The sequence below is a fragment of the Lepidochelys olivacea genome (assembly GCF_965140295.1).
Source record: "Lepidochelys olivacea isolate rLepOli2 genome assembly, chromosome: 14".
Classification (NCBI taxonomy): Eukaryota; Metazoa; Chordata; order Testudines; family Cheloniidae; genus Lepidochelys; species Lepidochelys olivacea.
The window spans coordinates 412,966-435,045 of NC_140424.1; the positions used below are offsets into that span (position 1 = coordinate 412,966).

The 22,080-nt window shown below is 46.5% G+C and overlaps 2 protein-coding genes across 11 annotated transcripts in view; one reads left to right on the forward strand and one right to left on the reverse strand.

Moving 5' to 3' along the window:
- GPS1 (G protein pathway suppressor 1) lies at positions 1-19,851 on the reverse strand. 6 transcript variants are annotated; one of them, XM_084648264.1, is made up of 15 exons: positions 19,729-19,804; positions 17,965-18,168; positions 15,641-15,733; positions 10,128-10,309; positions 8,439-8,603; positions 8,078-8,213; positions 7,826-7,903; positions 7,208-7,268; positions 6,678-6,763; positions 6,112-6,206; positions 4,939-5,044; positions 2,867-2,977; positions 2,634-2,771; positions 2,131-2,265; positions 1-1,284 (listed from the first exon to the last, which is right to left on the reverse strand). In XM_084648264.1, exons 1-15 carry the CDS (start codon positions 19,759-19,761, stop codon positions 1,210-1,212), a joined length of 1,698 nt encoding a protein of 565 aa, XP_084504390.1. In that variant the 5' UTR covers positions 19,762-19,804; the 3' UTR covers positions 1-1,209. The 6 variants fall into 6 exon arrangements, with proteins under 6 accessions (XP_084504390.1, XP_084504391.1, XP_084504393.1 ...); XM_084648265.1 differs by having other exon boundaries at positions 2,897-2,977; positions 19,729-19,799; XM_084648267.1 differs by lacking the exon at positions 17,965-18,168 and having other exon boundaries at positions 2,897-2,977; positions 19,729-19,851.
- Positions 19,811-22,080, forward strand: part of RFNG (RFNG O-fucosylpeptide 3-beta-N-acetylglucosaminyltransferase) — a 15,371-nt gene continuing 13,101 nt past the window's right edge. For 2 of the 5 annotated variants that reach the window (XR_014714146.1, XM_084648269.1), the window contains exon 1: positions 20,123-20,546. The gene's annotated coding sequence lies outside the window, so the exon portion shown is untranslated. The other 3 variants (XM_084648271.1, XM_084648270.1, XM_084648272.1) reach the window with 3 other exon arrangements.

Below are 22,080 nucleotides of genomic sequence, written 5' to 3' on the forward strand. Positions count from 1 at the left end.
TGCAATGAGCTTTTTAATTACCTTCTTTAATGAACTAGAGATAATGACTTATTTTAAAAACAAAAATAGCATTAACAATAACATTTGTTTGTAGTACATTGCTGGACCAGTCAGGGCTGGATCAAAATTCTTAACTTTGTCCTATGGGACTGGATGAATGCAAAGTTGCTGTAATTCCAGAATATTCAACACTTAACTACGCTCATTAATACAACACTATATGAGTCTGGGCTGCCACCTTAAACCCATTTATAAAAGGAAAGTTGGAACAGATGCACCTGCTGAGCAGGTACCTGGGCTGGCTTCTTTTGGTTTCTGCCCCAGACCTGATGTGTTGTATTTCTATGGCATGGACTCATGCCACCAAGAGCCACTGGTGCACAGGCTAAGAAGCCACTGTACGCTGATGAAGTAAAACGGACAAGCAACAGCATTTGCACACGATGGAGCCTTACTGCAGTGGCAAACCACCACCAAAATCCAAAGCCAAGTGATAGGCATGTGGAAACAAATTAGGAAACAGGCCTTTGAAAAAGGGACAGGCCAGACTGAAAGAGGTTGGATCCAGGATAAGTGCAACAACCTGAAATAAATGCCTTTGAGTATGCAGAAGTGGTGCCATATTTCCCAGGGTGGGTGAGAAGTCCTAGAATGTGCTTCCTGAGAGGAGCTCCCCTCTGGCTGAATGCTGGGCCCATACCATTGAGAGCATTTCAGTCTGAGGGCTTTGAAGTAAAGGAAAAGCACTGCATTGCTCAGAGACAAGGCAACACTGTCAGGTCAGTAAAACAGTCTCCCTTTAGATACACCCCCATCCATCGAACTTACAATCTTCCTTTGCAGTTCTGATCCTGGAAAGCTCTAATAGCAGCTGAAGAGACCCAAGATCAGCATCTCTCTGAAATATACTAAGAGTTCTTTCTGGGGTGGTGGATACAGAGGAGAGGGCAGAGAACATGCAACCAGCACTGAAATGATGGACAATTCCAGGGATGCTGCATTTAGTGACAGCTTCTGTTCAAAAGGAATTAAGTTATCCAAATCTGAACGTTAGCCCCCACCATCAGCCCTGACTCTCCCAGCCCCAATGAGAGAGAGAGAGAGAATGACAGGGATAGTTTGTGAAGCTCAGTAGTCTGTGGTTAGGACATAGGACAAACAGCTGGGGCAGGGAAGTGGGGGAGGTTCTTTGATTGTACATGAAGATTTTCACATGTTGGTGCTCATTCGGGATTGGCTGTTAGCTGGAGTGAGCTCGCCTTGGCTACCTTCTCGTGGAGGAGACTGCAATAAGAAAACCAAAATACAGCCCTGGTTAATGATGGCCTGGAACTGCCCCTGCACCAGGGCTCTAAACACAGAACACTCCCAAAGAGGGTATGCTCAGCACAAATAAACCATACAGCAGGGTAGTGACATTCTCAGCTCAGCCTTCCCTCTTTCCCAGCAAGTACTGGGTGGAGGGAGTGAGTCCTACACACCAGGAGCACAAAGCTTGTTTATTTAGTTACAAATAAATCTTACGTTTCAATCATTTTTCTGTTAATAAATCTTTCACTATTTTTACAAAAAAATTTGTTATTCATAAATATTTGCACTACAGTTTACAGATTATGGGTGTTTGCAAACTATTCACTTCAGCTATTCAAGGTGTGTGATTGGTCACCTAACTTGAATCAAATACCCATTCAGAACTTGAATGCCATGTGGCATTTGGCCACAGGGATGAGCGTACTATGGCAGCATCAACAGAATCCCATGAACACTTTATACAGCAGTCAGCCTGCTCTCTCCAGGGCACTGTCCTGCGGAACCATTTCTTAGGCAGGATTGCTCCAGTCAACGTATGTATTTCAATTTCCCTCATGAAAATAAAAAAGTTATGAATAATTAAATCCCTTGTTGTAATTTAACCAGCCACTCACCTACTGACTGGAGTAAATAGTAACCAGGATCTGTCCTGCTAGCTGCAAGCTCCATTCTCTAACATTCTCAGAATCCATCCTCTTGTGGGTAAAGAAAACCTCTTTCCCCAGAGTCCCTAGTCACCAGCTTTTACCCCTCTGTACCACATCATCCAAATGGTTACCATTTACCTCAGATTCCATCACAAAGGGGCCCTTTGCTCACCTTGACGTGTATCTGGTTGCGCAGGACTGCTGCCCGCAGGATCATGGCTTTGGCACGTCGCTGGAACTCTTTGCCCATTAATAAGGACTTTTCAAAGGTGGTGCTGCGCTGATCTACATCCCGAGCATAAAGAATCTGTAACCAACAAGAAGAACTCAACACGGGAACTGGAAATGGACTCAATTACTAGGAAGCTCCTTCCACACAACAGACTGGAAGGAATCTACAGGACTCAAACCCTTGACATATCAGCTAGACAAACACACCCTCACTACAGGCAAATGCAACTTCAACCAGTATTCCAGGGGCAAAGAGAGGGAGAGTGAAGCTGAGTTCTTCAGGAGCTCATCATTAAAAAGTAATGCTCCTGCTGTATTAACCAAGATGGTGGTACAGGAAAGGTGATCAGAGATCTTTAATACTGCATCCCTAGCCAGCTGTTAGCGTCAATCCGCAGCCTAGCACTTGCCATCAGAAACAAACTGAGGTGTGGGGACACTCACTTTGCTATGAGAATCTATTCTGGCATTGATCAGTCCTTCCAGGATCAGCTGGGTCAGCTCATCCTCCAGCGCTGCCACCGTGGTGTTAAATGCTGTAGCCATCTTGCGCATGTCTGCTGACACATAGGGGCTGAAATACTAAGAACCAGAAAATACAGTCAGTTTCCAGGTTCATCCACCCCCACTCCTTTGAAACTTTATGGTGAAAGATAGGTCCTACCTCTAACCCTTACCCATTCCTCAGGTTTGCATGGAAATGTTACCTGGATAAGGGCACGATTTCGGATCTGCGTGTAGAGTGTCCTCACGTGAGGTGCCAGGTACATATCCAGCAGCAGGTTATCCTACGCAAAAGAAAGAGCAAAATATTAGAAGCTAGAGCAGGAAGCTGGCTGGATAAAAATAATGATTTTTTTAAAATAAATTTTTAAAATTTTGACTAACAAAAAAAACTCTTAAAATTTAAAATAATTATTTTACACGTTGCTAGTCCTTTATTTTGTTCCCATTTTATAATCTTAACTTGCTACAATGAATGTTTTGACCTTGTTCCTTAGAAGATCTGGAAAAAGGGGTAAACAGTGAGGTGGCAAAATTTGCAGATGATACAGAATTACTGAAGATAGTTAAGACTGAGGCAGACTGCGAAGAGCTACAAAAGGATCTCTCAAAACTGGGTGACTGGGCAACAAAATGGCAGATGAAATTTAATGTTAATAAATGCAAAGTAATGCACATTGGAAAGCATAATCCCAACTATACATATAAAATGATGGGGTCTAAATTAGCTGTTACCACTCAAGAAAGATCTTGGAGTCACTGTGGATAGTTCTCTGAAAACATCCACTCAGTGTGCAGCGACAGTCAAAAAAGCTAACAGAATGTTGGGAATAATTAAGAAAGGGATAGATAATAGGACAGAAAATATCATGTTGCCTCTATATAAATCCATGGTATGCCCACATCTTGAATACTGTGTGCAGATGTGGTCGCCCCATCTCAAAAAAGATGTATTGGAATTAGAAAAGGTTCAAAAAAGGGCAACAAAAATGAATAGGGGTATGGAACGGCTTCCATAGGAGGAGAGATTAATAAGACTGGGACTTTTCAGCTTGGAAAAGAGACCGCTAAGGGGAGATACGACTGAGGTCTATAAAATCATGACAGGTGTAGAGAAAGTAGATAAGGAAGTGTTGTTTACTGCTTCTCATAACACAAGAGCTAGGGGTCACCAAATGAAATTAATAGGCAGCAGGTTTAAAACAAATAAAAAGGAAGTATTTCTTCACACAACACACAGTCAACCTGTGGAACTCCTTGCGATATGGTCTTGGCCTTCACAACATCCTAACAGTGTTCAAAAAAGAACCCGATTAATTCATGGAGGATAGGTCCATCAATGGCTATTAGCCAGGATGGGCAGTAATGGTGTCCCTAGCCTCTGTTTGCCAGAAGCTGGAATGAGTGACAGGGGATGGATCACTTGATGATTACCTGTTCTGTTCATTCCCTCTGGGGCACCTGGCATTGGCCACTGTTGGCAGACAGGATCCTGGGCTAGATGGACCTTTGATCTGACCCAGTAGGGCCATTCTTATGTTCTTAAGAGTTACAGATTTTACAAACATTTTTTCCTTTCTATAAAAAGAACACCACAAATTCACACATGAAATTAATGATCAAGTAGACCATGTTATTTTTGGAGCCAGCACCACCTTCCCATATATTGAAACTTCCATAAGGCAAGAAAGCTGAAATGCTTTGACCAGGCTAGACTCCATCAGGGTTTTCTGTCTAAAATCAATAAGATTTGTGCTCTTATGCCCCTTGGATGTTGTTGAAAATCCCACCATTAGCTACTGAGATATGTTCTCACACTGCAGTTGTTGATGAGGCCACGGACTTGGATTTTCAGTATAATTGTGCATTTTCTTGGCAGAAAAATAGTCAATGCAAAGTCTGAAATTTTAGTAACAGTCCAGCAACTAATTAAAGGAACAAGGACAAAACATCCACTGTAAGAATTTAAGTCTATAGAATGGGAAGTAAAGAACTAGCAACATATAAATAAAGATCAATTTAAAAAAATTAAATCCTGATTTTTATTCACTGCCACCTAGAACCAAGAAGCAGAGCAGAAGAGTCCAACATGAAACACCTACAACTTCAGACAAATTTGAACGTACGTTGCTTTTCTTAAGACAAAAGAGAAGAACCCTCAGGCCCTGTGTCACCCTCTCCCACACACATCACATGGAAACCTGAGCTCCGACATCCCCCTGCTTCCTCCCCTCCCAGGACTTACTTTCATCTCATCCAGCATCTTCAGGCATGAAGCATATTTGGATTCATAAAACTTGAAGATGATGTCACGCACCTGAGGCTCCAGCTCCAAGAACAGTTTGAAGGAGCTGTAGACACACAGCAGTAGTCAGATGCTGGGACCTGACATTGACACACCCCACCCCACAAACACTACCACCCCAATGCCTGGCTATGAACACTCTCCTCACTGCCCTATGATGCTCCAAGTGTTAACACTCTAGCAGCCTGGACAGCCCGTTTTCTCAGGGGCTGTGATGGACTCAGCATAGCAAAGGTGCCAGGGTCAGTGAAAGCCAAGAGCCTCCTGCCAAAGCCTGTACTGGAGGTGCCCTTCCATAAAATATAGGAAAGTATGTGGAGTGGGGCAGATCAGGACCAAAATAGCATCAGTACTATCAGGGTTGGGCAGCACCAGGCTGCAGCACTATGCTAACCAGCGCTCAGCAACCCTTTTGGGAACACGACCTTTACTCACAGTGTGCTGAGAAGCAGGGTAGGGCTCAGCATAACAGATTTTAATCCACAGAGGACACAGATCTTTCCAGGGAGTCCAGCACCTCCAAAGTCCCTCCCACAAATCTCCGCATGCTGTGGACCTCTCCCTGCAAGCCACCTGCCTGTCATGCCAGGGAAGCTGGTTGGTTAGCAGAGAGAGGACAACTCTTTTACCCCCTCAATTTAGGATTGACGCACCCTTATCAGTTAGGGGGTTATTATATTGGATAGTTGAATGGCTGTCATGAATATCCAGAGGTATAATTAATGACAAATTTTGGAAGGGATATTAAACATCCCACTTCAAGGTGTAAGCCAATCTTTAATTACTAATGTGGGTGTAGATTATCCCACAACTACTACCGAGAAGTTCTTACACCATCCTTTGAAGCATCTGGTGCTGGCCACTGTCAAGAGAAAGAGACTGAGCTAGATGGACCTTTGTACGATCCATTCTGACAGTTCCTAGGTTGCTATTATGAAAGTCTCATCTGTGACTAAACTGGTGCCTTTTCATAGAGAAATCCCAACTATCATTTAAGGTTTAGATACCTAACTAAGTGGGGTTCTGGAACTCAGGCCTCACCTCCAACCAGAGACCATTCTTGAGCAAAGCTCCAGTATCCATCCTGCAAACTCCTCCCCAGGCATCACTCACCTGCTAGAGATGACATTGCGTTGCAGTTCCTGACGGTCAAAAGTGGCCAGTGCACAGAGGCCACCATACACAGCCACATTACTAGGAGATAACAGCTAGAGAGGGACAGAGATCGAGACCAGAACTGAAGTATTATTGAATGCTGTAACATGGAGCAAGGCAGAGCTAAGCCTCCAGACCCATCCCTCCCACAGCAAGAATACAGGTTGACCCTTGACAAATACAGTGGGACCAAGTGAAAAACATGGACACTCCCCAAATCAGGCTTCACTCAGACCCCAAAAGCTGGAATAATGCCCAGCAGCCAGCCTTTCAATTCTGTTATCTGAACTCCCCTAAATTCAGTTCCCTGCTCCACCACAGACTTCCTGTGTGACCTTGGGCAGATTCCTTTATAACTCAGTTCCCCCATCTGTAAAATGGGGATAATCCTGTTTGCCAAATACATTACAGATTGTGGGCTCGGATACTACCATGATGGGGGCCCATAAGTACCTTACACAGACAGATACTGTACATAGCTTCCCCTCTGACCCCTGCACACAGCCCCCTCTTAGTCCTCTTACCTCAGGGAAGTCACAGTGGTCAAATGAGGCCAACAAGAAGCACTTTGCTGCCTGCTTGTATTTCCGAGCTGCTAGTTCAGCTAAGCCTATGAATAAGACTTAGTTAGTTCTTTGTCCACTACCATACGTGTACTAGTTAGGACATAAATAAGAAATATGGAAGAGTGGAGTGGGCACCAGGATCCCGAGGAGTTGCTAGAGCCCCACAGTTTCAGGGAAGCAGACACTGTCAGTTAAGTAAGTGACATTCTAGAGACTGAAATGAACTGCCCTAAGGACCCTGGGCTTGGAAAGTTTGGGGAGGGGCAGGAACCAGTCAGGGATGGGAACTCCAGGATGGTTCCCTGCTCAAAACTTGTCAACTGTGTTTGCGTCCTGCCAAGAGAACATGAAGTACAGAGACCAGTGAGAACATTCTGAGCACTCCTTGGCTGGGTGAGAGGCATTCTCGACTTCACTAAAGCCCCAGGAATGGCAAACGGGCGAGAAGACTGCCCGGTGGCATCCAGGAAGCAGAGGAGCTCACTCACCTGCTGCACACTTCAGCTTGGTGAGAATCGCCTGTGTCTGGCTGTCCCTCTCTCCTCTTTGCTAGAGGGTGAAAGGAGCAGGAGTGAGTGACTTATACAGATCCCTTAACCATACTGGGGGAAGCCGATCTGCTTTGGGAGCTCCCTTTCATCTCAGCAGCAGGATCCCCAGATAGTCCTAGGGATATTAAAACCCAGGAACCCATTTGGGAAGGTAGGCAGCATTCTCAATAGGAAGGTAGTTTCACCCGACTCCCTTAGGGAAGGCAACAAGGACACCATTCACACAGTGCCCAGCCTTTGGCTAATGGCAAACACGGGACAGAGGTGGTCAAATGAGAGGTAAAGTGCTCCAGGCACAAGTCATTGTGGAGATAAAAGGGGCGGTGGAGCCCAGAGAGGAGAGTATACCAAGCAGCGGGATGGGACTGACAGTCTGATTAGCTGGAGAACACTGGCTTGTGTGTGAATTTGAGCAATGAGGGAAGGAAACATGCATGGAGCAAGTCCAATAGAGAGTGAGGAAAGGAAGAGGGGAGGTCTGGCCAACCCTGACTGAAGAGGTACAGAGCAGACAAAGGAAACATCTGAGAACTGTAAGGGAAAGAAACCTCTTACCTCTGCAATTTCTGGGGTGGACTCCGCCTTGCTTACGTAGCTCAGAACGTGGGACCAATTCTGAAGGTAAACGCTAACCTGCAAGGAGGCAATCAGACAAACAACAGTGCAATGGAAACAAATCAGAGCACAAGCAAATAGTGCTACCTGCTGGCTGACCAATGTCATTTCAGAGATAGAAAGGTGTAACTCATCTATGTGAGAGGGACTCCTCTGTGGATTGTACGATTCCCTCGCTGCATGGCTCCCTACCTTGATGACATTGAGGCACATGTTAATGACGTGCTTAGCGCTGGTACAGTAATCACGGGCTCGTGAGTAACACTTGAGGGCATTGCTGAGGTCCCCACAGTCAAGGTAGTGATCACCCAGGTCATCGTGGCCTCTCCTGGAGAGAAGGATGAGAAGAGCAGTGAGCTGCATTCTCAGGCAGAAAATCTCAAAAAAGTGCAGGGTTCCGTTTGACTGTGGGAAAGAGAGGCACAAAGCTTGTCTGTGCCACTCAAACGGACATTGCACCCAGCCCCATCTAATGCAGCCCAGGCCCTGAGCTATATTCTCCCAGGGAAGCAGAATGCTCTTTCCCACTCCAGTCGAGCCTTTCCCTCCTCACCTGATGCTCTCCTTGATTGAATTTCCTTTGTAGTTTTTCAGATCCGTATCCAGCTTTTCCAGTTTGAGAAGGGCTTTCTTCCGTGTGGCCTCAACCCATGCTGTATCAAGAGGAGGGGGCTCAATCCCACCATCAGGGACAGCATCAGGGGTGTTCTGCAGCTCTCTGAAAGTCAAGCCAATAAGAGTCTGAATTGGGCTGTTAAACTATAACCTCTCCAATGCAGGGACCTGCTATTTATGTGGCACAGTTCCCCTGGCATACAGCACCATGCATTACGAGAGAAACCATCTAAACAATAAGTAGGCAAGAGAAAACGGAAAGCCCATAATCAGTAGTGAAAATCTGCATTCTAATTGGATTTTAAAAGTTGCCTTGTTTTTTTGTCACAGACAGTTAAAAAACCCTCTTCCTTCAAAAAAATGTTCCTTTTACAGATATGCTCTGAACAAGCGGGTTCCTGACTAACAGAAAAATAGAGTGAGCCTATTCCATAAATCCGATTCTAGCGAGTCAGTAATGGTGCTGTGAGCCACTAACCCACTTCGCAAGCATCAAGAGTCACCAAACCTACTTCAAGCACCTCCATACAAGATACAAAGCGTGCACACTTTCCTACACTTTGCTCTCTTCCTAATTGGTTTCAACCAGTTAGACAGCAACATGCAAATGACTTCAGGACCAGGCTAAAGAAGGAAGGCCACAATACCCCCAGTCTTTAAATGAAGTGCCCATAGGTCAGCCACAAATGGAAAAGCAGCTCCAGAGAATGGCCTAATTCCACCTCTCTCAGATCAGTGCTTCCTGCTTGAATTGAATTCCCCTCTCCCAAGATTTATGTTAACTGAGGTAGACACACAACTTAACCAGTTTAAAACCCATTCTGTTCCACTGACATTTCCTCCCAAACCCACAAGAAACCAATAAGCATCAATACATTGCCATGCAAGGTAGTAAGATTCTACACACAATAGAAGGGTCCCATCCAATGCAGATCAATCAAGAAATCATGTCATGTGCATCATAACTGCACTGTAAAGATCAAGATGGGAACTGTGGATAAATAAGGAAAGTATCAAGGCTAATCACTAACAACCAAAGCTCATCAGCCAGGCTGCAATTTGTGAAAGGCTAAGTCAGAGAAGTGAACATTTAAACAGGGTTTTTGATGTAGAGAATGCAGAACACCCAATAGAAGCTGAATTTCCAAACCTCCCCAAGGCACAGATCTCTCTGTGTGTCAGAGCAAAAGCAACCCTATCCCTTTCTTCCCAGCCAGAGGTTTGCATGCCGCTGAATGCATGGCTGCAGTGGGGAAGGGGTGTAAGCAGTCTGCCAGATATTAAACTCTAAATTTAACTCTGTTTTTACAGAAGGCATTTATGTACATAAGGCATTTGAGAACACCTACAAGTTCTAGCCTGTCTTCAACATCCATGTTTAACCTTTACTAATGTGAAAGATCAGAGAGAGAACAGACCCTTCTGTGTATTTCATCTCGAAGAAAGCACTAAGCCCAAGGTGTAGGCAGGGTCAGTTCACTGGAATGTGATGTCAGATTCCCATCTAATCTCCACGAGGAGTATTTTGCTGTTACACACAATCTCCTCTTTCACAGAGGTTTTCCTGTGCTGCATTTGCCCTGATATGGTCAAAGAAGCACTCCAGATTCCCACCACCTCCTGGTACCTGGTGGCCTCAGACAGTTTTCGGTGGATTTCCTCATACACATCAACATTGAAAGTTCTTTGGACGAATGACAGCGCCATCTTGAGGGCCTCCACCCGAAGCTGCGGACAGTGGTCAGCAATGAACTGCAACCGCTCAATCCGCATCAAGCCGCTGTAACTAGATGCATACTGCTCCAAATCCTGCAAACAAAACCCAGGCCCAGAGAGAGCATCACTAATACAAATACCAGAGTGGCCCACAAGCCCCCAACCTCCCCTTGTCCTGCAGAGTCTGTTCCTGCAGCCCAACCCCACTTGAAAACATTAAACCACTCAGCAGAACATGAAAATTACTCATTCTCCATTTCTGCCTCCCTCCAGGTTTTAGAGAGACAAGTGTGGGGGGTGAGGTCATATCTTTTATTGGACCAACTTCTGTTGGTGAGACAGACAGAAGCTTTTGAGCTTGAACAGAGCTCTTCTTCAGGTCCCAGAGCCTGGGCTCCATGCTGAGCTTGAACATCTACACTGCAATTAAAGAGCTCCATAGCCCAACCCCTGAAAGTCCAAGTCAACTGACATGGGCCACCCATGGTGTTTAACTGCAGTGTAGACACTCCCTAGAATACCCTGTTTTCAATTATTAATTACTTTGTTGATTTTAACCATTCAAACTTCCAAGACATGTTTGCCTCAGGCTGAATTATTATTTTAAATTTCAGCCATTTCTGAAAACAAAGGTAAGGGAAAGGACATTCTTTAACATGGGCAAAACAATTCTTGGGGCTCTTCAATTGAGAATCTCCAGCGCCCCCATGCTTTGGAGGAGGGAATTTATATATGGCAGGAAGATGACTTTTGTATACTTGTGAAAATCTGCCCAAATTTGGCTAAGATTTGAACCTTTTGGGGGGAGTGGAGGGAGAGGGAGAGCAGAGTTGCAGTTTGCACATGCTCAGAAGACTTGCCAGAACTTCACAGCTATTGTCCCAAAAAATTCTGTCTGCACTGAGTATGCTCTAGCCAAGACTGAGCAGGACTTTCTGTGACAGGTTGGACCCCCAGTTCATGATGCCACCTGATATACTGGGGTCCCACTAAGCCCACCTGTTCCACCAGCCTAGGCTTCCTCACCCTGTCTTTGGTGGGCCAGGCCCTCAAGTCTTCTCTAGCACACACACAGGGAAGGCCACACCCAGCTGCAGACACAGACTGAAATCAGCTCTCTGGTGGAGGATTCAGCTCAGGGATTTACCCAGCACTCACGTGTACACCTCCTTTGGGGTGCAAACCCAAAATAATATTGTCTTGCACTGTACAGCACAAGCTCATAAAAAAATCACCCCCTCTCAATGTGGAGGGAGATATGCACATGTTTTTGCACATCCTCCCCCCCCCCCCCCGATATGAATTGTACAAACCGGTTTACAGAAAACAAAGACAAGTTTATTAACTACAAAATACGTATTTTAAGTGATAAGGGATAGCAAACAGATCAAAGCAGATTACTGAGCAAACAAAACAAAACCACACAAACTAGACTTAGTACATTAAAGAAATTGACTACAAATAGTAATTTCTCACCCTAAATGTTTTATGCAGGTTGCAGAGTTTCTCAAACTGCATTGCTTGCAGCTTAAATCTCCAGGTATACCCTTCCCAGGCTGACCTCTCTCAGCCTGGGTCCCAGTACTGCTCCCCAGATCAGTCTTAGGTATTTCCAGCAGTCATCCTGGGCAGGGATTCAGTGAAGAATCGGCAACCTTGATTAACTCATTTCCCAGCCATAAACAGGATTTACATATGGTGGGAAACTCTTGTTTCCTAGTCTGCTCCCCATCCCCCATTCAGTGGAAAATCATCAGCTCAAGATGTCCTGTACCAGGTGACATGGTCACATGACCTTGCAGTGTCAAAGCAACCATGAGACAAGATTTATTTGTAATGTCCACAGGAAAGAATCCCAGGAAGATGGGAGATCAGCATCTTCAGAGACCCATTCCATTGTCTTTCCTAATGGCCCATTCAGCCTGATTGCCTACTGTCTGGTAGGCATTTCCCAGATGCAAACACTTTTGCAATTGATACACAGCTTATATTCCTAACTTCAGATACAGCAATGATACATGCATACAAATAGGATAATCATATTCAGTAAATCAACCTTTCCAATGATATGTTTTATGCAAGACAGGTCTTGTGAAATATCTTAGTTATGCATTCATATTATAAACAATATTTTTATGAAGAATATGGGGTCCAGTGTCACACTTTCCCTGAAACAGTTGCAGCTCTGGGATACTGCAGGGCAGGTACGGTTCAAGTCTGGGTTCAGGCACGGGAAGAGAAACTGTCTCTCCTTACGCTTTCAGTGCTCCCACTGCTGACACCCAGGCAGTTGAAAGCTGCCTGAACCAAAAAATGAGGAGAGGCCAGGGGAGGGGAGGAGGCCTGGGAGCCAAGGAGGGAAATGAGTAGATGGCTAGGGATGGCAGCGCTAAGGAACTGGGAATCAGTGGAGAGAGATTTGACATGGAATCAGTATGCAGAGGAGAACTGGGACAAAGAGGAGAAGCTGGAGTACTAAAGACGGACATTGCCTAGGACCAGTGAAGAGAATGGGACTTGGGAAGAAACAAGACTGGGACAGTGCTGAAAGAGAGTCAAGCCAGCAACAGAACAAACGGAAAGGTCTTTGACTCCTGGAACACACTCCCCTCCAGAGCCTGGAATTGAACGCATCATTCTGTTGCCGTCTGCAATTACCTCTGAAACCCATTGCCAAAGTGCGCCTCACTGCCTTCTAGTGCCAATACATACAGAGCAGGACAACCTACTACTGCTACCTGTTACTCCATTAGCTCAAGTGGTAGACATTTGTGCAGTGGCTCTCCAAAGGTTCAAATCCATCTGATTACCTGTGTGGGTGTGTCAATATGTTATCACAGATAGGGTTTGCTTTTTCTCAAATCTAGGAAATTACACAAACCAAAATGGCATTAAAAAAACACTATTAAGGTTGCGAAGTGAAGCACTCAAACATCCTGAAATGCCAAAGTTAAGGTTTCCCTTGTGTTTATGTGTTATGATACAGGCTTAATTACATGATCACATCTATTTTTTTCTCCCACAGGACCCTTGCCTAATAAATGCACAGGATGAATCTGCTCTAGGTTGTGTAAGATGACTCCCACTTCATTTTCTGCATAAGTTGGAAGTAGTACTTGTGGTTGCCAGGAGAGCTAAAATCCCTCTCCCTCAACTGAGTGGGAGGGGCCAGTGGACCCAGGCCACATTGGAAGACCTGTACCTAGTGCAGTTCTGGGAAAACAGCAGACCTAAGCCTGCCCATAGCTAACGGAAGAAGCACAGCGAATAAGTCAGAGGACTGCAGGAAGAAAAGGATGGTCTCATGGTAAAGGCAGCGGAATACTGCCCTGGAGAATTGCATTCTATCAGTGCCTCTTCACCAGAGAGCCTATGTGATGCCAGACAAGTCACTTAAAGCAAACTTTTCACAGCTGGCTAGTAATTGTGTGTTCTTCATTTTACAGATGCCAGTCTTGGTCTGATTTTGCAGAAGAGCTGAGCACTCACATTTGCAACTGAAACCAATGGGAGATGTGCTCTGAACATATGAAGTACTATATAATGCTACATACACTGAAAAATCAGGTCCTAGATCTCTCAAATTGGGCACTCAAAGTTAGTGGACATGTTTGACCTTAATCTCTCTGTCTCGTTCCCTATAAAATGAGGATAATACTTCCCCCTCATCTCACAGAGGTGTTGAAAAAAAAACATTTGTGAAGCATTGAGGTATTGGAGTGATAATATCAAATTCATGAGGAAATTAATAATTCTGTCTTCGGAGCAGGGTTTGAACAGTGTGTAGACAATAAGGGCAGGGGCCACACACTGAAGAATGAGGAACAAACAAAATATTGAATAGCTGTTCATTAAGTGAGCACTATCCATTTTGTGCCTTGAATGAGGCTGGGGGGGCCTGTGGGGAAAAAATGGATGTGATCATGTAATTAAAGACTATCATAATGCACATTCACAAGGGCAACCTTAATTTTGGCATTTCCAGATGTTTGAGTGCTTGACTTCGCAACCTTAATAGTGTTCTTTTAATGCCATTTTTGTTTAGAGTGCTTGATGCCATTTTCTAACTTTGGAGTGCTTGACTTTACAATCTTCATTTTTTGTAATATTATATTTTGACTGTTTATTTGTATCCTCTTCAGAGGCTGGGCCTTATCCACCATCCTTGCAAAGTTAATAAAATAAACTGAAGTTGGTCAATATCTCAGAAAAAAAGAGGAGTGGCTGTTGAAGGCTGTACCGGAAATGGTACAGGATCAGAATGTTCTGCCTTCTGACATGCGGCGAATGCAGCCCTTCCAAACTCTTTAGCTTTGACAATTCCAGCCAGTTTCAGCTGGAAGGCTTGAGACCCAAGAATAAAAACCCCATTATAATTATACCCTTAAAGAAACATGGCTAACACCACCTCACAGTAAAGAGTAAGCCTGAGAAGAAAGGCAGATTCACCTACTGGTATCAGAGGGATTCACTAAGCCAGCGTTCCTCAAATGAAGCCACTGTGGCCATTCACGGCAACCAAGGGTTTTCCTGCGGCCACAACAGTCTCCTGGGCAGAGATGGGGAAGAGGGCAAAGCAGCACCCCCTCCCTGCAGTGCTCAGAAGCAGGCTTCTCCCTCCCTCCCCCACTTCAGCCACACACACACCCCCCTCAGCCACAGGGTCTGGGGGTGGGCTTAACTCTCCTCCCCCAGCTGTGGGGCTCTTGCTTCAGCCTCCCCCCAAGCTTCAGCTGTGGGGCTTTGCCGCCCCCCACCCCACACACACACACACCCTGAATCCAGCTGTAGGGCTCTGGCTCTTGGCTTCAGCCCAGAGCAGTGGGGCTTCCGTAGGGCCAGCCTTACAGGGTGCAGTGGTCAAGAGGCAAGGAGCAGGGTACGAGGCTATGGATAGGCACTTGGGGCAATGGGGATCCATGGGAGGGGGGGAGGCAGCAGCGGCCAAAGGCACCAAAATACAACTCTACATTATTTTTATGACTGAGTCTGAAAAAACCTACATTAGTAAATTACAATGATTTGGACATGTATATGTACATATTTATTTGTTTTTCCTAAAGTTAACTAGGTCTTTCAGGAAAGTTTGTCAGAATGGCCACCAGCAAGAGTTGGTGGCTGCACTCCGAGGCCACCAAAAAATTTGTTGTGAGAACACCTGCACTAAGCCATTTCAGAATAGAAGTTACATCAAGGCTAATATACAGTGCACCACCAATATGACCCAGGAGATGCAAGAAAGATTAGCATAGGAAAAGAGGCTATGGGAGAGCTCATTGTTACTCTATCATCTCCCACACAGGAGTTGCTGTCAGACTGCTGTTTAAAGATTTACAGGAGAGAAATGAGAGTAGAGTATTCTATAGAGCCTTCAAGAGGAGAGGCCAAGCACAAACATCTCTCTGCCCCCCAATTAGTACATACCAGAGTTGGGTTTTCCACCACATAGTTGATATCAGGTGCATTCTGCTGATCCTCTTGTGGGTCTACGTCAATCTGCATAGGCTCCACTGCGCCCTGCGACAGAAAATATGGGGTCAAATATGGTTCATTCACATCCCCACAGGAAACAGCTTGCTCAAAGATGGGTTCACAATCAAGACAGATTCCACTTAAACACACATGTAATGGAGAAATGAAGACATTGCTCTTGAAAAATCTTCTCTTTAGGATCCTACCCCACACACAATCCCATTCCTCAGAATTAAAGGCTCCTCCAGAGTGAGAACTGCTCACTACCATTCACACACAACACTTTCCCTCTTTCAGTAGCTTTTCAAGCAAGAAAATGCAAGAGCATGAGAATATTTTCTAAACATGTTGCAGCATCACACAGATGCATGGCATATTCCAAAAGACATCCTGCTGCTCTCTTCTGAGCAGGGTCAGGGAGGTCATCCACTGAGGGACAGCACTACAAGTGGGGCTTGGAAATACCCGATGCGCACCCATACACCACACCAGCAACTCTCTGAAACTAATACCTTTCTCTCTGGGATCTTGTTGTTTTTTTTTAAAAAGTCTCTAGCTGTTCTGGTTCGGGGGTGGGGGCGGGGTGAACCATAAATACCATGAACAAAGTAAGAGCTGCAGACAGGGTCTGCAGAAAACCTGGAACAGTAGCTGTCGGAGGTGTGAACTGCCCCATTCATCTCTATGAAGAATTAACACATGCTTCAGGTAAAGTTTTGTCTACGCACGGAAATTTATTGCTATATAGTTACAATGCCCTGTGTGCAAATTTATTCTGGAATAAGAGTGCCTTTTTCCAGCATAGCATGTCACTTTGAAAGCAACATAAACTATACTGGAAAAAGGCATACTTATTCCAGAATAAGCGTGTCCAGCTGAGGTGTTATACTGATGTAACTATACAGTGGTATAATTATACTGCTATAGTTCTACTTGTCAATTTCCCTGTGTAGACAAGCCCTTGGACTGGAAAGAGTCAAAAGATGCACAGAAGGAATTGCAAGCAACGACCCTTTTTGATGCCATAAATCAGTAGTGCTTTGGAGATAACCACCATATTCCCCCCACCCCATGGTCATATTCAAGCCTCACCCAGGGGACCCAAACTGAAGGATGCCAGCAAAAGCAAAAAGCACCGAGAATCGTATTTTACATAAAAACGACCACACTGGGTCTGACCAAAAGTCCATCTATCCCAGTGTCCTGTCTTCCAACAAAAAGAAAAGGAGGACTTGTGGTATCTTAGAGACTAACAAATTTATTTGAGCATAAGCTTTCGTGAGCTACAGCTCACTCCATCAGATGCATCAAAAGCTTATGCTCAAATACATTTGTTAGTCTCTAAGGTGCCACAAGTCCTCCTTTTCTTTTTGCGGATACAGACTAACACGGCTGCTACTCTGAAACCTGTCTTCCAACAGTGGCCAATGCCAGGTGCCCCAGAGGCAATGAACAGAACAGATAATCATCAAGTGATCCATCCCCTGTCGCCAGTTCCCAGTTTCTGGCAAACAAACAAACAGGTGCACAATCTACTGCAAGCAAGGTCTGATTTTGGCGATTCACATGGGCAGAGCCTAGCGTACCACCAACTTTTCTTCCCACCAATCTGACCTGACTAGAAATTTATCCCATATTTTCATAGACTCTCCTCTTCCCCAGGAATCAAGGGTAAAAAGTGAAAAAATTTTAAAGAGGGTCAGGGACGTTCCAGAATTCCTAGTTCTAAAAAACCCATTGGTTTTCCCCCATTTGCTCTGACATACTGCACAACTCCAAAGTACACAACGCTGACATGATTTGAGTGACAAGAAGACTCTCCCAAGGCCCAAAGTAAAAGCAAGCCAAGATAAGTATACAGAGGAGTGTTTTTCAGTTGCCATAGAAGAGAGAGAGACTGCCAGGGATTATATACACCAGTGCTCAGGACAACAATAATGTACAAATCAAGCTGGGAAAAGCCTATGTACAGAACCGAAACAGTCCTCTTCCATCATTATAAGGGACAATACCCTGCATCACCCCCACCCATGAGATTCCTCTTTCCCCTGCTACTCCGAGACAGGGAGAAGTGCCTTTACCACAGTAACTTTGCATTAGGATTCTGAAGAGAATGCACACAATCGGTTGTTGTTCTAAAATTGGTTATTCATTTTTCAGAGAGTCATAGTTTTTGTACAAACATTCACCATCACAGAGTAGTTAAAACTCAATTCACACTCACTCACTCCCCAAGTTTTTCTGAACCCACATGAGTGCCCTCTTTTTTAAGGTACCTCATAAAGCAGTGTACAAGCTGACAAGCTGGCACTCAAGCTGAAGTCTCCTGCTGTACTCGGAAGGAAGAGGTCTGACCTACTGCTGTGGGGAGTGCAGTATAGATCTGTCACTGATGAAGAAGCTGAGCTGGGAGCTGAGCTATCCCTCATCCTGTCCTGACTCTCTGCACCCCCTCTCCCTGACACAGAACTTGCCGGCTGCTAAAGGGAAGAAAGACAGTTAACTTGCAGAGGGATCCACTGGGCAGTCCCTAGACAGTCCTATGATTAGCATTCCTACTCCCTTTGGGGTTTGAACAGTGACTTATGGGTTCTTACATTCTTACCTCTTCACTGCAAGCCTTCACTTCCTCTCTACCTGCTGATTTACTGGGCCACATTCCCTTACCTCAGGAACTTACATGTAACTGGCACACAATGAATATTGCTTTAGAAATAAATAGACTTGAAAGAAGCCCAGCAAAGCTGCTATAATTACTGGAAATATTGTCCCTTCCTTCAACATACTTGTTTGCATGTTGTTCATGTAATGAGTGGTATAAGCAAGCTAGATTAATCTCCCTGAATTTTCTGCTAACCAGCTGTTTCAAAAGACCACGTCCAGCTCTGTTGGCAGGTATGTTCAACTCCTATAGAAAGATCAGCAGTCAGGAGAAGTTTAGCATCATAGTCCAATAAAATAAAAGATAGCCAAAGCATAGGTCTCAGAAAGTAGAATAAAGTAACCAGCAGCTACTGTAACGTACATGTTATATTGCAGAGTGGAGCTAGCAAGAACTATTGTTGTATATAACAGGGGTGGCCAAACTGTAGGAGCCACATGTGGCTTTTACCATTAAAGCGCAGTTCCCCCCTCCCGCGTTCTCCACCAACCAGACTGGCGGAAGGGGGAGCTCGGGACCTCTGCCTTGCAGCAGAGCGGTGGGGTAGGGGCTTCTGCCCAGCGGGGAGGGGAGTCTCAGGGGTTTTGCCCCATATGGTGCACCTGCTAGGGCAAGGGGCTTCAACAGGAGTAGGGCTGAAGCTGCCGGGGCAAGCGGCTCCCACAGAGATGAAGCCCCAAGCTCCAGCAGAGGAGCCCCAGCTCTCGAACTTCGGGGGATTGTCATATGGGGCTGGGAAGGTCAGTAAGTTCCCCCCCCCGTACAGAAAGTCACTAGAATGGGACCAGAATATTCTGCAACTACGTTCATGTGGGGACCGTAGAAGCCAGCAGCTACACATCCTGAAGGGAGACGGCAGGAGGCGAAACAGCTCCAGGAAATATTAGAAGACAGAGTTTTCAACAGGCCGAGCCAATGCATCCCGAGGCAGGGCTGCGAAGGCGCCTGCACCCAGGGGCCACGGTGAACACAGCCGCGAGCAGCCCGCCACGCCCACCGGCCAAGCCGAACAGCACGGGCGGCGGCCCCGCGCTCCCCCGCCGGAGAGCCGCCCCAGGCCAGGCCGCGCCGCGGGCCCCTGAGGACGGAACAGGCAGGCGGCCTGCAGGCGCCTCTCGCGCAGAGCCCCGGGAGCGAGCGCTCCCCGCCGCGGGCCACAGCGGCCGCCGCGTCGGCGGACGGACACCGCGGGCCCGCCCGAGCCGGGCAAGGGGCCGCGCCGCCGGCACCAATGTTTACCCCTCGCCGCCGCCCCGGAGCGTCCCAGGCCGGGGGGCTCGGAGCGGATCCCGGGGGGCCGGGCCGGGCCCGCGCCACAGGACAGCGAGCAGCAGCGCGGCCCCCGCAACCCCGACCCAGCCCTCGGGGGACTTTTTACCTGTAAATTAAAGACCTGGACGGGCAGCGGCATCCTCCCCTCAGAGCCTTCACTTCCGGGTCACGCCTGCTCCGGCCTTCCGGTTAACGTTCACTTCCGGGTCACACAGCCCAGCCTGGGCTCCGGCAGGTGAAGCCCTTAAAGGGCCCGCGGCCCCTCTGCCGCTCGGGAGCTTTCGGACTCCGAGTCGGCCGACGGCGGGAGGAAGGGCGGGGGGGACACCCCTCCCTGCGGAGAGCGCGGCGGGCAGCTGCTGGGAGAAGCCACGGTCTGGCCGGAGTGACCACCGGGGTGTCCCGAAGCCTGCAGTGCCCCCCTGGGTACCCACGAGACCCACCGAGCGCGGTGCCCCCCGGGCCGTCCCCCGCCCAACGTGCAGTGCCCCCCCGCCCAGGATATTCCCCCGCCCCGCGTCATCCCCCACGCGCGGTGCCCCCGGGGCATCCCCCGCCCCGCGTCATCCCCCACGCGCGGTGCCCCCGGGGCATCCCCCGCCCCGCGTCATCCCCCACGCGCGGTGCCCCCGGGCCGTCCCCCGCCCAACGTGCAGTGCCCCCCACGTCCACCTGAGCCCGCAGCGCCTTCTCCAGGACGCTGAGGGTGACCCGCATTACTGTTCCATGTTCTGTCTGTCTGTCTGGGTGCTTGCTGTGCCCATCCTGGACAGCGAGAGCACGGGGAGCACCCTGCAATGCACAGGCCAGCGCCGCAGCTCCAGCCCCGAGGAGCCCATGGGTTCTCAGGGACACAGATCTGACCCGACAGAAGAGGACGCTTGTGCCAAGGCAAATGTCCCAAGCCACCCAAACAGATGAAAGGTAAAATGCATCCAGCTCAGCCTCTTCTGTAATATTTATAGATCAAGCAAAAAGTGAAACAAAAAGATTGACACAACCTGAATGTGTTTAATATGGGGGTTGACACTTTTGGGGAAGTCCCAGGTTGGCATAACAACAAGCTGAAGTATTATAGAAATAGAAGAAAAGTGGAGGAAAACAGTTTCTAGTTGGAATCACTGTATGTGTGTTTTAATTGAGTAATTTTAATGAGGAAAGGTTGCTGCACCTTTCTGGATGGTGCTTTTCCAGGGTCACTCGACAACTTGTTTAGGAACCTGTGGACAGAACAGTTTGCTGGTGAAGAACAAGGTTTACAGTCATGGCTGTTGCCACCTACTTGGAGCTCTAACATAGACCCTGAAAAAGAGGAAATCGGTGACCTCAGCACCTACATCTGGTTCTGCTGAATCCTGAACTCCACATGGGATGTGAAACAGAACTGCCTATGACCACACCATTTCTTGGGTGACGTCTTCCTTCTTCTTCTTTTTTCTTTCCTATCATTTCCTACTGGTCTTCTATCTAATCACAGTCTGGTTTAGCCAGCCAAGACAAATCCATCTTTTGCAACACTGTTGTAATGAAAAGGCAAGCTGTAAACAATGGTTTTAGCCCAACTAGTAAAAGTTTGCTAAGTCTGAGCGTCTAATAAGACCGCATGACTATAACTTTGCAGCAACTGATTTACACACAGAAAACTCCACTGAATAGAAGGTGCTCTTTCTACCTTTGCTAGTTTTTCTTTCTCCCTTCATCTGTGTTTTGTCTTGAAGGAAACAGCAACAGCTTTAAGTGAAGACTGGATGTCTTTCTGAAAGATGTGCTATGGCTCAAATAAAAGCTATGATCTTGATGCAGAGATTAGTAGGTGTGGTTCTTGTGCCTGTGTGCAGATCAGACTAGACGCAGAGGATTATCATGGTTCCTTCTGGCCTTAAAATGTTTGACTGGGAACAAGTCAAGATGGTCTAAACTATTTTTTCCACTTGTCCCCAACGTGGACAGTTAAAATCATCTTTGTAATACCACTTAAAAAGAAGGTCAAACAAGGGACTTCCCCCTTTTAAACTATACAAAGAAAGAGAATAAGGGAAGTTCTTTAAATACAGATTTTACTTAACTCCTTAAATTTCAAATGCTTTAACTGTTTTTCCTTTTTCTGTGTGTTTAATAAAAAGTTAAGTTTTTAATGGCAGCTGTTACAGTGGAAGTGAATAATAACTTGATAAAAGCCCCCAAAACACAATTAATGGTCTACTGTTGTAGCAACAAGCAAGGGATTTGAAACAAGGTCAGGGAGCGACAGAGATACAATTATCAATACAGCAGTACCTATAACTGAGAATTGGTGTTGGTGTTCGTATGACTGGGGTGGTGCTGAGGCTATGGTGACTAGGGACAGCAATGTATGTGCACTGGGGAAAGGGTGGCTAGAGAAAAAGAAGTGTCTTGAGGTAGGATGTAAAAGAGGAAAGTGAGGTTTCATGGGGCAGAGGCAAGTAGATGTTCCAGG

What these genes read in the sequence shown, in the direction of transcription:
- GPS1 (XM_084648263.1), bottom strand. Translation starts at nt 19,761, where the DNA reads ATGCCGCTGCCCGTCCAGGTCTTTAATTTACAG. An exon ending in TGGTGGAAAACCCAACTCTG is followed by an intron (nt 10,310 to 15,640) that starts GTATGTACTAAT and finishes TTTTGTTTGCAG; the next exon opens with GATTTGGAGCAGTATGCATC. An exon ending in GCAACCAGATACACGTCAAG is followed by an intron (nt 1,285 to 2,130) that starts GTGAGCAAAGGG and finishes TTCTTATTGCAG; the next exon opens with TCTCCTCCACGAGAAGGTAG.